At 36.0% G+C, this 15,177-nt stretch overlaps 1 protein-coding gene across 2 annotated transcripts in view; it reads right to left on the bottom strand.

The window, feature by feature from the left end:
* PTPRO (protein tyrosine phosphatase receptor type O) overlaps window positions 1–15,177 on the bottom strand; it is a 222,172-nt gene that overhangs the window by 75,789 nt on the left and 131,206 nt on the right. For both annotated transcript variants that reach the window (XM_008515607.2, XM_008515605.2), the window contains exons 3-6: window positions 11,002–11,160; window positions 8,821–8,973; window positions 3,922–4,365; window positions 1,941–2,102 (exon numbers count right to left, since the gene is read on the bottom strand). In XM_008515607.2, coding sequence (XP_008513829.2) covers window positions 1,941–2,102; window positions 3,922–4,365; window positions 8,821–8,973; window positions 11,002–11,160 — 918 coding nt within the window. The remainder of the gene's footprint in view (window positions 1–1,940; window positions 2,103–3,921; window positions 4,366–8,820; window positions 8,974–11,001; window positions 11,161–15,177) is intronic.

Here is a 15,177-nt window from a genome sequence, read left to right as displayed (position 1 = left end):
GAAGAATGGGTATAATAGAAACGTTCCCTTCATAAGGCTGTTGGAAGACTAATGTAAATTTCTACCTTAATTCTCATTTCTTAGGAAAGTCTTCAAAATTACATAAATATAAATCATAATGCAATGATAAACATAAATCTTAATGTAATGTAATAAATCTTAATATCATAGCTCAACACCACAATGTCTGCAACAGTTTGGTCAGGAAAATGGCTGCAAATATAATTTAGCTGGTGTGTGACCACATTATGTTGAGGGAAGTTAAACCACTCTAATTAGTTGCTCCCTTACACCTGGTTCAGTATAGTATTTATATCTGTAGTATCTTTTTTAAACAAAAGGCACATACACAGTATACCTGAATAACTCATTACTGTAGAACCGAATATCCTAAGTGCTAAAAATATCGTTCTTTTATTGGCAGAGAAAAAACAAAATTTCTAGTGCCCTGTATTTTTCTAGATGAATATTAATATGCATCTCTTTAAAATAATCATATTTTTGAGCAATTTTGATGCATTCTCAATAGCACTAGCCAATTTGGATACTGTAAGAATAGAGCTGAGTGCCTGACACACAAAAGTGGTTCAATAAATATTTGTTGAATATACAGCAGAAATAACAAATAAGCAAATAGTATAACTCTAGGCTAGGATTTTATAATTTGGTATGAGAAACAAGATGTACACAGATAAAATAAATCTAGAAAATGTCACACACAAATAAGCTCTGTGTTTTGTGTCGTACGCTATGAAACACAGTAGAAATTCAGAGAGGGGAAGAGCCAGCATGGCCAGATCAGTTTTCCTGGAAGCCCTTGACACTTGTGTTGGATCTCTACTGGCAGACAAGGAAATCTTTTGGTTAGTGAAACATTTTTAGCCTCATGGGAAGAACTGAATACTCAACTTTGTTCTCGTTCTCAAGTGATCTCGTGTCAAAGATCTCCCATATTTGAAAGACATGTAAGGCAATTGTGAATATTCTTTCTGTATGTCTAATGGATCTTTCAGGCCTTTTACCCGTGGTGACATTTTTGGTTTCTTAAGCAAAAATGTTATTTGGGGTGTTTTCAACATTGTTAAGCTGCTAAATAAACTGATCTCCTCCCTCTGTCCCCCTCCTCTTTCTCCTGCCCACTTTTTTGAGGATTATTTGATGAAAGGTGGTATTTTGCCTCTGGAGAAGATGATAAAGTGCATGCTGGTCATCCTTTTCGGAGAACAATTTTTATCCATTGCCTTCTGTTTTTTCTTTCTGCTGATTAGAGGCACCTTTAACTCCTGATAAGCTAGGTAACTGATTTTTGGCCTCTAAACTTCTGGTAAACATAGTCCGATTAGCCAAAAACATTATGGACATGGACTATTTGTGCAGATTTTAGAGGCTAGCTATTGCTTTGCTATTAACCCTTTTGGACTCAGTAGTAGCCACCCTAAGACTTGATATTGGGGCTTTTAGGATGCTCTAGCTTTGTCTTCTTGCATCAACTTTATGGTGACCACCTAGATCTTATGACACTTGAATCTTTGTCTTTCTTTTGAGCTCTGTAAGCTTAATACTCTAAAGAGAGTTTTCACACGGTCTAACAATGTCAATTTTCATTATGGCCTGAAACGAAAGCCATATTTGCCAAACTGTGTGTCCATGTCCTTTGAGATATTGTAACGGCTAGTTAAGAAGGACAGGTTAATAAATCTTCAATTATCTCAATAATAAAAAAATCCTTAAGTTAAATCTCTGGGTAGGTTTGCTATTATTAAACATACATATATTTCCTCTGCTGTCAAAATCTCATGGATTCAGGTCTTTTCTGACCTTGAAGAATTCTCAGGGTCTCTAAGGTTTGATGAATAATTGATGCCTGAGCATCATTAATCTCACCAGATTCATTGTTCTAGCTCCCCTGTAAAGTGCAAAATAATCTCTTTGGTACTTACTGATATAAAAACTGAGTGATTTTGCCGACTGACTTTTTCGAGTTTCACAAGATCCTGAGGAACTAAAGGTTGTCACAGATAACTTATATTTCCCAGGCTCCTTCAGTTCTGCAACAAATTCATGTGCGTCTTCATCCACTGTCAAATATTCAGTAAAGTTTTCTAAATCATATATAAAAAACAGAATATATATGAATTGATACCTGGAAGAGCTGTGACTTTAGAAAAGTCAATTAATACAAAAAATTAAGTATTTTTAAATGTTGTCTCCTTCCTTTTTCCAAGTTCAATTATACTTCTAAACTAAGGGTACTATAAGAGAAAGATGACTAAGACTTCAAATTGTTTTTCACAATACTTTCAAATAACCAAACAAAAATATGGTGTTCAAATCAATAAAACTAGGAATGAGCAAAACTGCATATTCTTATCTCCTTTTACCCCAAAAATCATATACACAAAATAGAAGTAGAATATTAGGAGAAAACAGCAATAGTTGACTTTCTCATCTGGACATAAGGGATAAAAAATAACCAGCAAAATAAATAAATAACCAGCAACAAATATCTTATAAGTTCTTTGTGGTAGCATTAAATTTCCAGAAATGCCTTAAAATATGTTAAATTAGTTCTCATTAGAAAGAATTCTTCTGGATATATTTTCCGACACACGTAATATTTTTGCTTCATCTGTTTGCTTTCAGAACTTTTAAAAGTAAAAGTGATTTTTACATTGCTTCAAAGTCCATCTCCTGCTGCTTGTTACTTTATTTGAACTTGTTGTCATCAGTTGGTGACTACAAAAGCCTTCAACAGAACACACTGCAGTCAGATAAAAGCGTGATTGAAACTTCATGGAAATAGGCATTAAAAAAATCCTGAGTTACATGATCCTCTTTTCCATAGAATATATTGAGGAACAGAAAAATAAAAGCCAGATTGAGGGAACTTTTTTTTTAATACAAGTAATTCCAGGCAAATGTTAAGGCTTTTGACTCAAAGAATTGGAAAGGACAAAGGATTTCAATTTTATATAATATTTGGGAATGGTTTATTGCTGTATCACCCAATAAAGAAGAATCCATGGATTTTGTATTTCATTCCACTAAATAAAGTAGAGGCAAATAAGTTGTCCTATATGAGACTACATGATCCTAAGGCCCTACCCTGAAAATAAGACTGTCATTTTTACTTCAAATGTTGACAATTTGACAACCTTTGCAAACTGCTAGACTGGAAAGTATAAAATGAAGTATGTTACTGTAAAAACAAAACAAACAGCAAATACAGAAATCTACCAAACAATTCAGACATGATTCATCATCCAAATTTACTGAATGCCATGACCCTGCTTTCCTAAATTGGTGAGCTAAACTATAAAGACCCTCAGATGCTGGATAAATGAATACAATATTTAATAGAGTAGCTGTCGTGGAAACACCAGTTTCTGTGTGTTTTCTATTTTGCTATCACCTCTTTAAGGAAATATGGGTGGTGCTGGCCCCAGAGGAGCACATTCTAGGGGCAATAAGATTCTCTGGGGAAAGCAGTCATTTTGTCAGAAAGACTCTTTCACCACATGCTTCACAAATTTGTATATGAGAAAACAGAAAATAATTTCTCCAGGATATTTTGTAATTTGTGATGGTTAGACATTTACTTCAAAATCTTTCCAAATATAAGGTTTTCCTCAGTGGCCTGGGGTATGGGACATATTGGGCAGTGAAATGTCTACAGTTGGCAGTACTTGCAACTTATGATCCACCCAATCCTGCAGTTTATGATCCAATCTGTTCATTTTTGTTTTCTAGTCTTGGACAGCATTGGATACTCAATTAAATTCTTCCCTTTCTTTATCATTTTTCTTTAGATATTAACTGTCTACCATTAGTCTTTCTGTCCAAATTTAACTGTAAAATGTTTCAGTGTCCTTTCCTTTGATTGCATCATTTCTTGTTTCCTCCGATTTCCTATTGCTTTACCTTCTCTTTCTATGTGGATATGGAACCCATCAAAGGCAGTGGGTGGTTTTGGCGGTAACCAACTCAATATCATTTGCACAGGGAAAAAAGAGAAAGAGCCTGATGTCGATTTCTCAGTCTCGCTGAGTGTATTGTTATTTTCGTATTCCATGGGAAGCACACTGACAAATTCATCTTCACTTTCAGGAGTTGCAGATGCACTGTCCCACCAATATGGCTGGGATGTAGTTTCATAGTCACTGCTGTTAAAGTCAGGCCAACCAGAGGAAATGTTGCCAGAGGGGATTTCAGGAGTTTCATCTGTAAAGTGGAAGAGTTTGTCTTTTCCCACTGTATCTTGTGACCTCATGAATGATTCCTCTGGGAAATTGCCACTCTGTTCTTCCCAGTTGTTTTTGTTCAAGTTTATAATACGAACTGAGATATTTCGAGGTGGATAAGGGGCTGTAAGAGAAAGAATTTTCATTTTCAAGTAACTTTTTAACTCTGTTATAGTGAATACTTAATCTATTCATGAGTCAAATGCACCAGCGGATTTAAAAAATAGAATTTAGTTTTACTTTTATACAGGAAATATACATCAAGAACAATTGTGGTTTAAAGTAGTGCACAGATGTTTAGATTTTGTGCATGATGTGTACACATTAGCATATCACCAGTCACACTTTAAACACATATTAACTTCGACTCAATCCCTATCAAAGTTCCAACAACATATTTCACAGTGATAGAACAAAGAATCTTAAGATTTATACAGAACAACACAAGACTCTGAATAACCAAAGGATTCCTGAGAAAAAAGAACAAAGCCGGAGGTATCACACTCCCTGATTTCAAAATATAAAACTAAAAAAGTATAGTAACCAAAACAGCATGGTAGTGGCACCAAAACAGACACACAGATCAATGGAACAGAATCAAGACCCCAGAAATAAACCCACACATTTATGGACAGCTAATATTCGACAAGGGAACCAAGAGCATATGATGGAGAAAGGAGAGTCTCTTCAATAAATGGTGTTGGGAAAACTGGACAGCCACATGCAAAAGAATGAAAGTAGACCATTCCCTTACACCATGCACAAAAATCAACTCAAAATGGATTAAAGACTTGAATGTAAGACCCAAAACTATGAAACTTCTAGAAGAAAACCTAGGCAGTACGCTCTTTGACATCGGTCTTAGCAGCATATTTTCAAGTACCATGTCTGTCTGGGAAAGGGAAACAAAAGAAAAAATGAACAAATGGGACTACATAAAACTAAAAAGCTTCTGCACAGCAAAGGAAACCATCAACAAAACGAAAAGACAACCTAACAGTTGGGAGAAGATATTTGCAAACCATATATCAGAGAAGGGGTTAATATCCAAAATATACAAAGAACTCATACAGCTCAACAACAAAAAACCCAACAATCCAATTAAAAAATGGGCAAAGGATCTGAACAGAGATTTCTCCAAAGAAGATATTTGGATGGCCAACAGGCATATGAAAAAATCCTCAACATCATTAGCTATCAGGGAAATGCAAATCAAAACTACAATGAGGGATCACCTCACTCCAGTCAGAATGGCTATAATTAACAAGACAGGAAACAACAAGTGTTGGAGAGGATGTGGAGAGGAGGGAACCCTTGTTCACTGCTGGTGGGAGTGCAAACTGGTGCAGCCACTATGGAAAGCAGTATGGAGTATCCTCAGAAACTTAAGACTAGATCTACAGAGGGGCTGGCCTGGTGGCGCAGCAGTTAAGTTCTCACGTTCCGCTTCTCAGCAGCCCGGGGTTCGCTGGTTCGGATCCCAGGAGTGGACATGGCACCACTTGGCAAAAGCCATGCCGTGGTAGGTGTCCCACATATAAAGAAGAGGAAGGTGGGCACGGACGGATGTTAGCTCAGGGCTAGTCTTCCTCAATGAAAAGAGGAGGATTGGCAGTAGTTAGCTCAGGGCTAATCTTCCTCAAAAAAAAAAAAAAAAAAGAAAAGAAAGAATAGATCTACCATATGATCCAGCTATCCCACTGCTGGGTATTTATCCAAAGAACTTGAAAACACAAAGGCATAAAGACACATGCACCCCTATGTTCATTGCAGCATTATACATAATAGCTAAGACTTGGAAGCAAGCTAGGTGCCCATCAAGGAACGAATGGATAAAGATGTGGTATTTATACATAATGGAATACTATTCAGTCACTAGAAATGATGAAATCTGGCCATTTGTGACAACATGGATGGACCTTGAGGGTATTATGCGAAGTGAAATAAGTCAGAGGGAGAAAGTCAAATACTGTATGATCTCACTCATAAGTAGAAGATAAAAACACGACAAACAAACACATAGCAATGGAGACTAGATTGGTGGTTACCATAGGAGAAGGGGAGAGGGAGGAGGGCAAAAGGGGTGATTAGGTTCACATGTGAGGTGATGGACTATAATTAGTCTTTGGGTGGTGAACATGATGTAATCTACACAGAATTTGAAATATATTACGATGTACATCTGAAAGCTGTATAATGTTGTAATCCAATGTTACTGCAATAAAAAAATTTAAAAAAAAACAAAAAAATGAGAGAAGCAGTTTGGAAACTATACTAGATGAATTATAGGATTGAGCAAGTAAGTGTCTCGGTTGACCTTGCTGAATGCCAGGGATCTCATTGTGAAAGAAGAAATGCAGAAAGATGGAATAGGGTCAGGCAAGAAAGAACTCTGGGAATAGACTAGAATTGGAAGTACTGGTGTGTACTCACAATTACAAAAAATATGTATAGGTAGAAATATATACACGCACATGTGCGTTTGTATACACATACACACACGTACTTGCATTCTCTAGCTCTGACCACCTAGCAAAGGCACCCCAGGAGCAATGCACACACCTAGCACCCATATCTTGGTCTTTAAAACTATTCAATTAAAAGGAACCAGGGCTCCTGAGAGAAATGGCCGATTCCAGGGTTGGAACAGGACAGGTACAAGATGAGTTTGGAACATCTTGAATGCCAGAAAGTAAGGAAGTACCTAAAAAAAGATGGGGCATGTCACAAGTATACAGCAGCCAGCTAAAAGAAGCTTCCAACTGGCTGAATCTTGGATTATTTGAGATGTGCCATAAGTATAAAATACACACCAGATTTCAAGCATTTAGAATTCTTCTACCAAAAAAAGAATGCAAAGTATCTCTATAATTTTTAAACTAGTTAAATGTTGAAATGATATTTTGGATACATTTAGTAAATAAAATATATTATTAACTTAAATAAATACATATTCATTTGTGATACTATGATAGTCCAAGTGGTAATTTAACCACTTCCAAAGCAGTTACATAAAAATTCTTCAACTTATCACAGTATCTGTTTTTAAAAACTGAGTCTCTGTACAGTATCTTTCTTACAAAAGCAACTATAGTGTACTTATAGCTATCAAGATAAAATACTCCCTGTGACATAGTTTAGGAGAGTTGCATATATGAGTTGCCTTTAGAAACACTAACACACATGTTGGAAATATGGCTTCACTTCTCACTTCTCTAAAATGAAACATATGAGCTCAAAATGAGTTTATGAATTATGGAAGCATACTTTTCTAGAGGTAGAAAATTATGAAGGCACACTGCATTGTCTCTACCTGCAACAGTTTCCACCAATCCTTCAAACAGCAGCTCACATATCACCTTTTCCATGAAGTTCTAATAAAAATTAATTTCTCCCTCTTTTGTGCTGTTATAGAACTTTGTATTTCTTTTATAACACTTATTGCACTTTACCTTATATTATTGCCATTTTATAGTACAGACATGTGCCACATAAGGACGTTTTGGTCAGTGATGGACCACATATGTGATGGTGGTCCCATAAGATTAGTAGCATATAGCCCAGGGGTGTAGCTAGCTATACCATCTAGGTTTGTATAAGCACACTGTACACTGTTCATTCACACTATGACAAAATCGCCTAATGGCACATTTCTCGGAATGTATCCCTGTCATTAAGTGGCGCATGACTGCACCTCTACCATTTTTGAGGACAGGGAACCTGTCTCACCAGTCTTTGTCTTCATCTCTCTCAGTACTTAGAACAACTCCCAGGTAAAAGATGCTCTATTAATGTTTCTTTATTTGAATTTAATAATGAAAAATACAAATAGAATCTTCGATGTTGACATGAGGTGAATTACATAGTTTCCTTGCCTTGGCCTAAGTAATGAGAATCATGACATCTTAGAATTTCAGATTGGAAGGATCTCAGGGGTTACCTATTATAACCCATTCGCAATGTTCCTGTGAATGGGCTCTCCAGCATTCCTATTGAGTACCTAGACACATTAGGAACAGACAATTATACTGGTGTCTAATTACAATATATACATATCATTATTGGTGGTGGATATTTAGCAGGTGTATATTTATTTTACCCATCCATTGTTCCATCCATCTATCCATCCATCCTAAATAATGCTTCATATTAGTAATGCTACTAAAATTAAGCAGTGCAAGTTTTAGATACATCTGAATCCCAATATTTTCCTTTAATAATCTGATAATCTGTACTAGAACATCACCCATCTGTTTTTCTGCTATATGGGCATATGGAATAACTGGTGTCTACTTGATCCAGTTATGTTATTTAATTATAACTTTTAGTAATATCATGCTTTTTCATTCAACTATTATAGGTCTTTGATTACACTGAAAGATTTTAGATTTTTATTATTGAATATTTTGCTCAGTTCCTTTTACATTGATAGAAAATTTATTTTAGATTATTAAAAATATATACTTTTTATCTATCTCAGCTCTGGAACAGAATGTTTGTTAGAATGATAAAGAGTATATATACGACAACATACAAATTTATTCTTTTTTCACTAAATTTGATTCTTCAGAACACTTACCAGTTCTATGCTGTTTGGGTTCATGACTCACACCGCTGTACTCCACGAGAGTACTTTTATTAAAAGTTGCCTCAGAGACCAGCTGAAAGGTGATATTACTGTAACATATTCCTGGAAGCCAGTGATTAAATACTGTTTTTCCCTTAAAGAAGTCTGAGAAGAGAAAAATCAATTATATTAAAATTTTGATCTTTTAAATGCCACACACTTCTAGGAAGTTCTAAATAATTATGATTAAATATCCATAAAATAGTATTTTCTTCAACTTCTGGCATGGTCAGTACTAAAAAAATTGGCGTGAGGCTAGACGTGAAAATTTGGATCTTAAGACTAAATCCTGAAAGGCTTTTTTTGGCAAGAATTGGATGCAATTAGGGTTAAATTTTTATTACAGGAACATTTGGTGTATTAAGTAGAGAAGATCATTTTTGAAACTGTAGAGATTAAGTTTCAGTAGCCATTTACTTGAAGATAAAAACTCAAGGTATTTTGTCACTTTCTGATGTAGGAGAAAGCAATTCTACAAGAAATGTTTTCACTAGACTCGCTTGTAAAAATTAGCCTATTTTTAAAATAGAATTGTTTATCTGCCAGTTGGCAGCCAGGTCCTGTTCGAAAAAAGAAGAAAATAAAAATTTGGATTTCGTTTAGAAAACATTAGAGAAAATAATAAATTTAGCAATCCAATCCCAGTTAGAAAGAAATGACAAATACCACTCATTGAATTAAAAGCCCAAAATAGGGGCCAGCCCCATGGCCAAGGGGTTAAAGTGCTGGGTGTTCCACTACGGCAGCCCGGGCTCGAGGGTTCAGATCTTGGGTGTGGACCCACTCCACTTATCAGCCATACTGTGGAGGCATCCCGCATACCAAATAGAGGAAGATTGGTGCGGATGTTAGCTCAGGGCTAATTTTCCTCAAGCAAAAAAAAGAGAAAGATTGGCAACGGATGTTAGCTCAGGGTGAATCATCCACACCAAAAAAAAAAAAAAAGCCAAAAATAATTTTAAAAATTGACTTAAAAAAGAGAGCATATTAATTTATTTAGTTTTAAACTTACGGCTTTTAACTCAGCAACGATTCCAGTGATTGCTTTTCAATCACTCATGAACTTGTATTTGCATGTGATCAATTAGCAAATAAGGTCCCACTTATTAATTTGCAGGTAATGTTTTCATTAAAAATAAAGAATGCAATAATTAGTGGAGTCTATGTTTACGTTTATTATCTTTAAAGTAAAAAATAAAATTCACTGCCTATGTTTTAAACAATGTCTCATAAAAATAAAATCCATGGAAGAAAGGAGTTTGTAAAAGCAGCAAGTCGAGTGACATTTTTCTGGATACCATGCCGTGTGTGCTTCAAGTATCCATTCTCCACCTCTCCAAAATACGTTTCCAGTTACAACCAGTCAACTTTGACACCATCCTCTACACCCCCTGCAGAGAAATGTCCTGGCATGTTGGCTTGAGAATAAGTTCCTCCCCTGTGATTCACTCCCAGTGAAGATGAATGCCCTCTCGTTCTCGTCCTCTCCCTCTCCACCCCTCTTCTGCTTCCATTCCCCAAAGAATCTACTCAAAGAAGTTGACTCGGCTCTTTTGAAATTATTAATTCCCCTGGACTCTCTCCCCTCCCCACAGTGTCCCCATCAAGCCAGTAAAAACAGTGAAAACAAATTTTGCATATTAATGCCCTCATTTAGCTGATCATACAGATAAATATATACAAAGGAACTAAAAAGCATTGTCTTTGCCTTTGAGAATAATCTTGGACCATCTCCAAAGCAAAACTTGGCAAAAGGCATCTCTCTAGCTTCCCAGTTCTAGAAATGCCCACTAACACACCCAAAAGGAAAAGCTTAGGTGAGGTGCTTCTAAACTTAAGTTTGAATTTATTTCCTGCACCAGACATACTACTTCTGGCAAGAATAACATGTAAGGCATAATAATCTGAGTATTTCTTATGCTTATGTATGACACATAACACTAAACTAATAAGTTCCATGTTCTAAGACTCCTCATAACAAGGTTTTCATGAATCAATAACTATTTTTAACGGTTCACTTATGGTCTAATAGTGAATCGTAAGACCTCTTTAAAGCAAGAGAGAAGACTAATTGGCAAAAATCATGTAAAAAGGAATAGCCATCATTTATGCATCCTTCCTTTTGCCTCTTACCTTTATATAGCATTGTCCGGAAGTCTTTACCTTCCCAATAGCTTATGTTTACTCTTGTGAAAACATTATATTTTTCTGGATAATGAATTTCAAACAGGACTCCTGTTTCAGGAGAAGGTTTATAGTCATATATTGAAACACTGGTTACAGGTAGAGGTTCTGCAGAAGGGAGGTAAATGGAGAAATGGGAATTGGGGGAAAAGGGAGAAAGGTGAGTATCAGTATTTGGAAGCACCAAGGGTCACACCTCTCAGAACTTCGCACATATTTTTATTATCTGTTATGCACTAAAGTCTTCCGTATTCATGAGTCGAATGTCTTCTTAGCAGGAATTAATAAAGTACATTTTATATGGTGATTTCTGCTTTTCAAAGAACTTTCATGTTCACTTTTCCAGCTGCCTTTGGCAACAACACTGAGATTGAGCAAGAGCAAATATTGCTATTGCCATTCAACAGATGAAAATAATGATAACTCAGAGATTTTAAATGACTTGTTAAGTATGTGGCAGAGTCTATATCTCTAGATTCCTAATTCACTTTTCTTTTTCTTAAGCCAAGAAAATTTGATATTAATAACAGGCCAGTAACAGAAAATACATTTTGGCTCTGACTGTGATCATGTGGCTCTGACTATGTGATCATTTATTTCCTTTTTGTGAATTTAGCACTTATCTTTCTACACTAAGTATAAGGTTGTAAACCATCCCGTGTTGTAAGAATTCTAGCCTATGGTGTTTATCAAACTACTCTTTCTATAGAAGTTTAAAAAAATGTTTATTTCTATTTTGCTTGAGTTGTTAATTCATCACAAAATGCTTTAAATACTCATTTTTAGAAACTGCGATAGATATATATCTGCATTTCCTGTATATTCCACCCTCCAGCAAAAGTCTTGTGAAATGACAGAGCTCTCCTATCCTTCTGAGGGGACTATTGGACAAGTTTTACTTGCATTAATTTTGTTCAAAAAGATCTTTTAAATATTTGGTTTGGAGTCAATTATTGTATTATAGGAAAAAAATTATTTTGATTCAAAGTTTTAGAATTGAGAGGATTCTAGGACCTCATCTATGGTCTAAATGAAAGCAATATCCTCAGTTTAAATTTCACACTTTTAAAATTTCAGTTTTAATAATGTAAGAAATCTGGGGCCAGCTGGGTGACGCAGTGGTTAGGTTCGCACGTTCCGCTTCTCGGCAGCCCGGGGTTCCCCGGTTCGGATCCTGGGTGCGGACATGGCACCACTTGGGCAAAAGCCATGCTGTGGTAGGTGTCCCACATATAAAGTAGAGGAAGATGGGCACGGATGTTAGCTCAGGGCCAGTCTTCCTCAGCAAAAGGAGGAGGATTGGCAGCAGTTAGCTCAGAGCTAATCTTCCTCAAAATAAAAGAAAAAAAAATAATGTAAGAAATCAAAATTTGACTTAGTTCATTCAACAAATAATTAGTGAATACTTATTTTGTCTCAATCTATAACTAAATATCTTTCATTTTGCTCCTCAGGATCTTAACCTAGTTTTGCTTTTGATTGAAGAGATGCCGGAGGGATTGAAGCTACATGTTAAAGCTTTGATTTTTTTCCTGGAATTTTCTCAAAAACCAAGCCAACCTCTAGCACAAGTTAGGAAGGCCTTCAGGTTGCTGCATAATTGTGATCACGTCCCTGTAGACTGTGTGCTGTATTCTCTGTTAGAATGTTTCTGTTTTACCTTTGTCTCCATCCTCGGTCTTCCTACTTAAAGGTAATGTTTAGAGAGTGAACTCACTTAACTGTCGTGTAAACAAACTCCTGAAGACTGAGTATTTCTCCTTGATTAATCCTAAAGAAGTTTTGAACCATTTTAAGGTCTTCCTTTCAACCCAGTCTAATTACTAACCCAGAGAGTCTACCAGATCCAGCTATTGACTCTGGATCTATACGAACCGAAATGAAAGGTAATAGCAAAAAGCAGCTACAGAGCGTAATTCTTCCACTGCCCCAGTCCAGTTTCCCATGCTCACCAGGGTTCTGTCTACTGAAAAGAGAAGTTAGCGGTCCACTCAGTCTTTCACGCAGAGACCTGAAGTCTGCACATCAAAGACACAGTCAGATTTGAAATTCAAGAGATATGCGAGGATTACAGCACAGATATTTTGTTTCGTGATTTCTTTTGACTGCTGCAAGCTGCTTAAATTTTAAACTAAAAGAATTTTTTAAATGCCAGCTTACATGTTTGCTTCCTATATTTCCTTCAGCTTCAACATAAGCGACCCAGGTTAGCTGTAAATTCTAAAGTCCAAGCCCAGACATTACTGAGGCATATTTAATCCAAGAATTATTGTTTGCAATAGAACTCAAATGCACTCTCTAGAAATATTTTACTATCCCTCCAGCTACTTCTCTCATTATTTTTATTTTTAGAAATTAACTGATAGGCCATAAACCAGAGCTGTTACTACTCATGTGTTTTTCAATGATGACAAGGTGAAATCTTGATCCAATTCATTACTCCTTTCTCTGTCAGTATGCCCATTACTCTCCCTTTTCTTGTCTTAGGAAGCAGGCTGGACTGGACAGAGAAAAGGAGTTGTTAGAAAATGTGAATCATTTATTATCTTTGTGTATTACTTTTTTGTCCTAAGGTCTTTTTTACTTACTTTCTTTTTTTTTTGTTTTTTTTGAGGAAGGTTGGACCTGAGCTAACATCCATGCTCATCTTTCTCTACTTTTTACATGGGACACCTGCCACAGCATGGCTTAATAAGCGGTGCATAGGTCCACGCTCTGGATCTGAACCTGAAAACCCCGGGCCGACAAAGCAGAGTGAGCAAACTTAATCGCTACACCACCGGGCCAGCCCCAAGTCCTCAGATCTTTTTATTTTTCAAAATATTAAGTGTTACAAGATATAGTTGAAACTCCCCTATAACTTACCCAGGTTTTGTTTGCCTTCTGCCTTGGCCAGAGGTAAATTATTACTCTGAAATTGGCGTTTATCTTCCCATGTATACTTTTTCCTTTTATCTTTGTATGTGTCCAACAGCCATATGGAATGTTATTTCACATGTTTCAAAATATTATGCTAATGGTTTCATATTATATGTATCATTCTGTGCTTAATTTTATCACCTAACATTACTTTGGAGATTAATCCATCTTGACGCAATTATCTCTAGAAATTTCCTTTTAGTGTCCATTTTATAACTCTACCAACTGTACAATTTATCTGTTTTCCTTTTTTGCTGTTGGCGAGTTGTTTTCAATCATTCACTTTTGCAAATAATTCTGCAATAAAAGTTCTGGGACATGTTCCCTTAGGTTGGAAATCCTGGATAATAGAGTATGCACATCCTCAACTGTATGAGATGTTGTCAAAATGTGTTCTAACTTTATGTCAATTTACATATTTAGCAACAGCATATGATAGTTCCTCTTTCTCCATGTTCTTTTCCAACACTTGATTGTATCAGCCTTTTTAACCTTTGCTACTGTGAGATGTGTGCAATTTTGTCTCTTTTAATTGGCTGTTCCTGACGGAGGTTGATTATCTTTTCATATGTTTATGGGTCACTCAGCTCTCCTTTTCTTAGAATTATTTGGTTCTTTTGCCTGTTTCATGGATTCTTTTCCGTTTTCCTGTGCTAATTTGTATTGTAAACTTTGTCATATACAACATTTCCATTGTCACTTTTTAAAATTGTGTCCCTTGCCTTCCCTCTAGATCCACCTTTCTTCGTGCTGAAACACAACATTTAATAATTATTTAAGTTAGAGTATGGATGTCAAGTTCATCTAGGCTTTTTACACTAGAAAATTTCTTTACTCTTGATGTAGCTTATCAAGGTATAAAATTCTAGGTAGACAGATTTCCCCTCAGTACTTGGAAGATATTGCTCTATTATCTTCTTGCACCAATTATTGTGGAAGAGTAAACACTTCTGTCAATGTAATAGCTATTCCATTGTAGATACCACGATTTTTTTCTTTGGCACCTTCTACACTTATTTATCCTTGATAATCTGCAGTTTCACCCTCACATATCTAGTTGTGCTCTTATTTTTGAATTACCCTACTATGTCCTTGGAGTACTTTGTCACTCTGCGGATTCATGTCATTCTTCAAGTCTTGGAAATTCTCATAGTCATCTCTACATATATTGTGACCATGATTCCCTCCATTCTCTTTTTCTCAAAC

Source organism: Equus przewalskii, chromosome 5 (assembly GCF_037783145.1).
Source record: "Equus przewalskii isolate Varuska chromosome 5, EquPr2, whole genome shotgun sequence".
NCBI lineage: Eukaryota > Metazoa > Chordata > Mammalia > Perissodactyla > Equidae > Equus > Equus przewalskii.
This window is presented reverse-complemented; position numbering and strand designations above follow the sequence as displayed.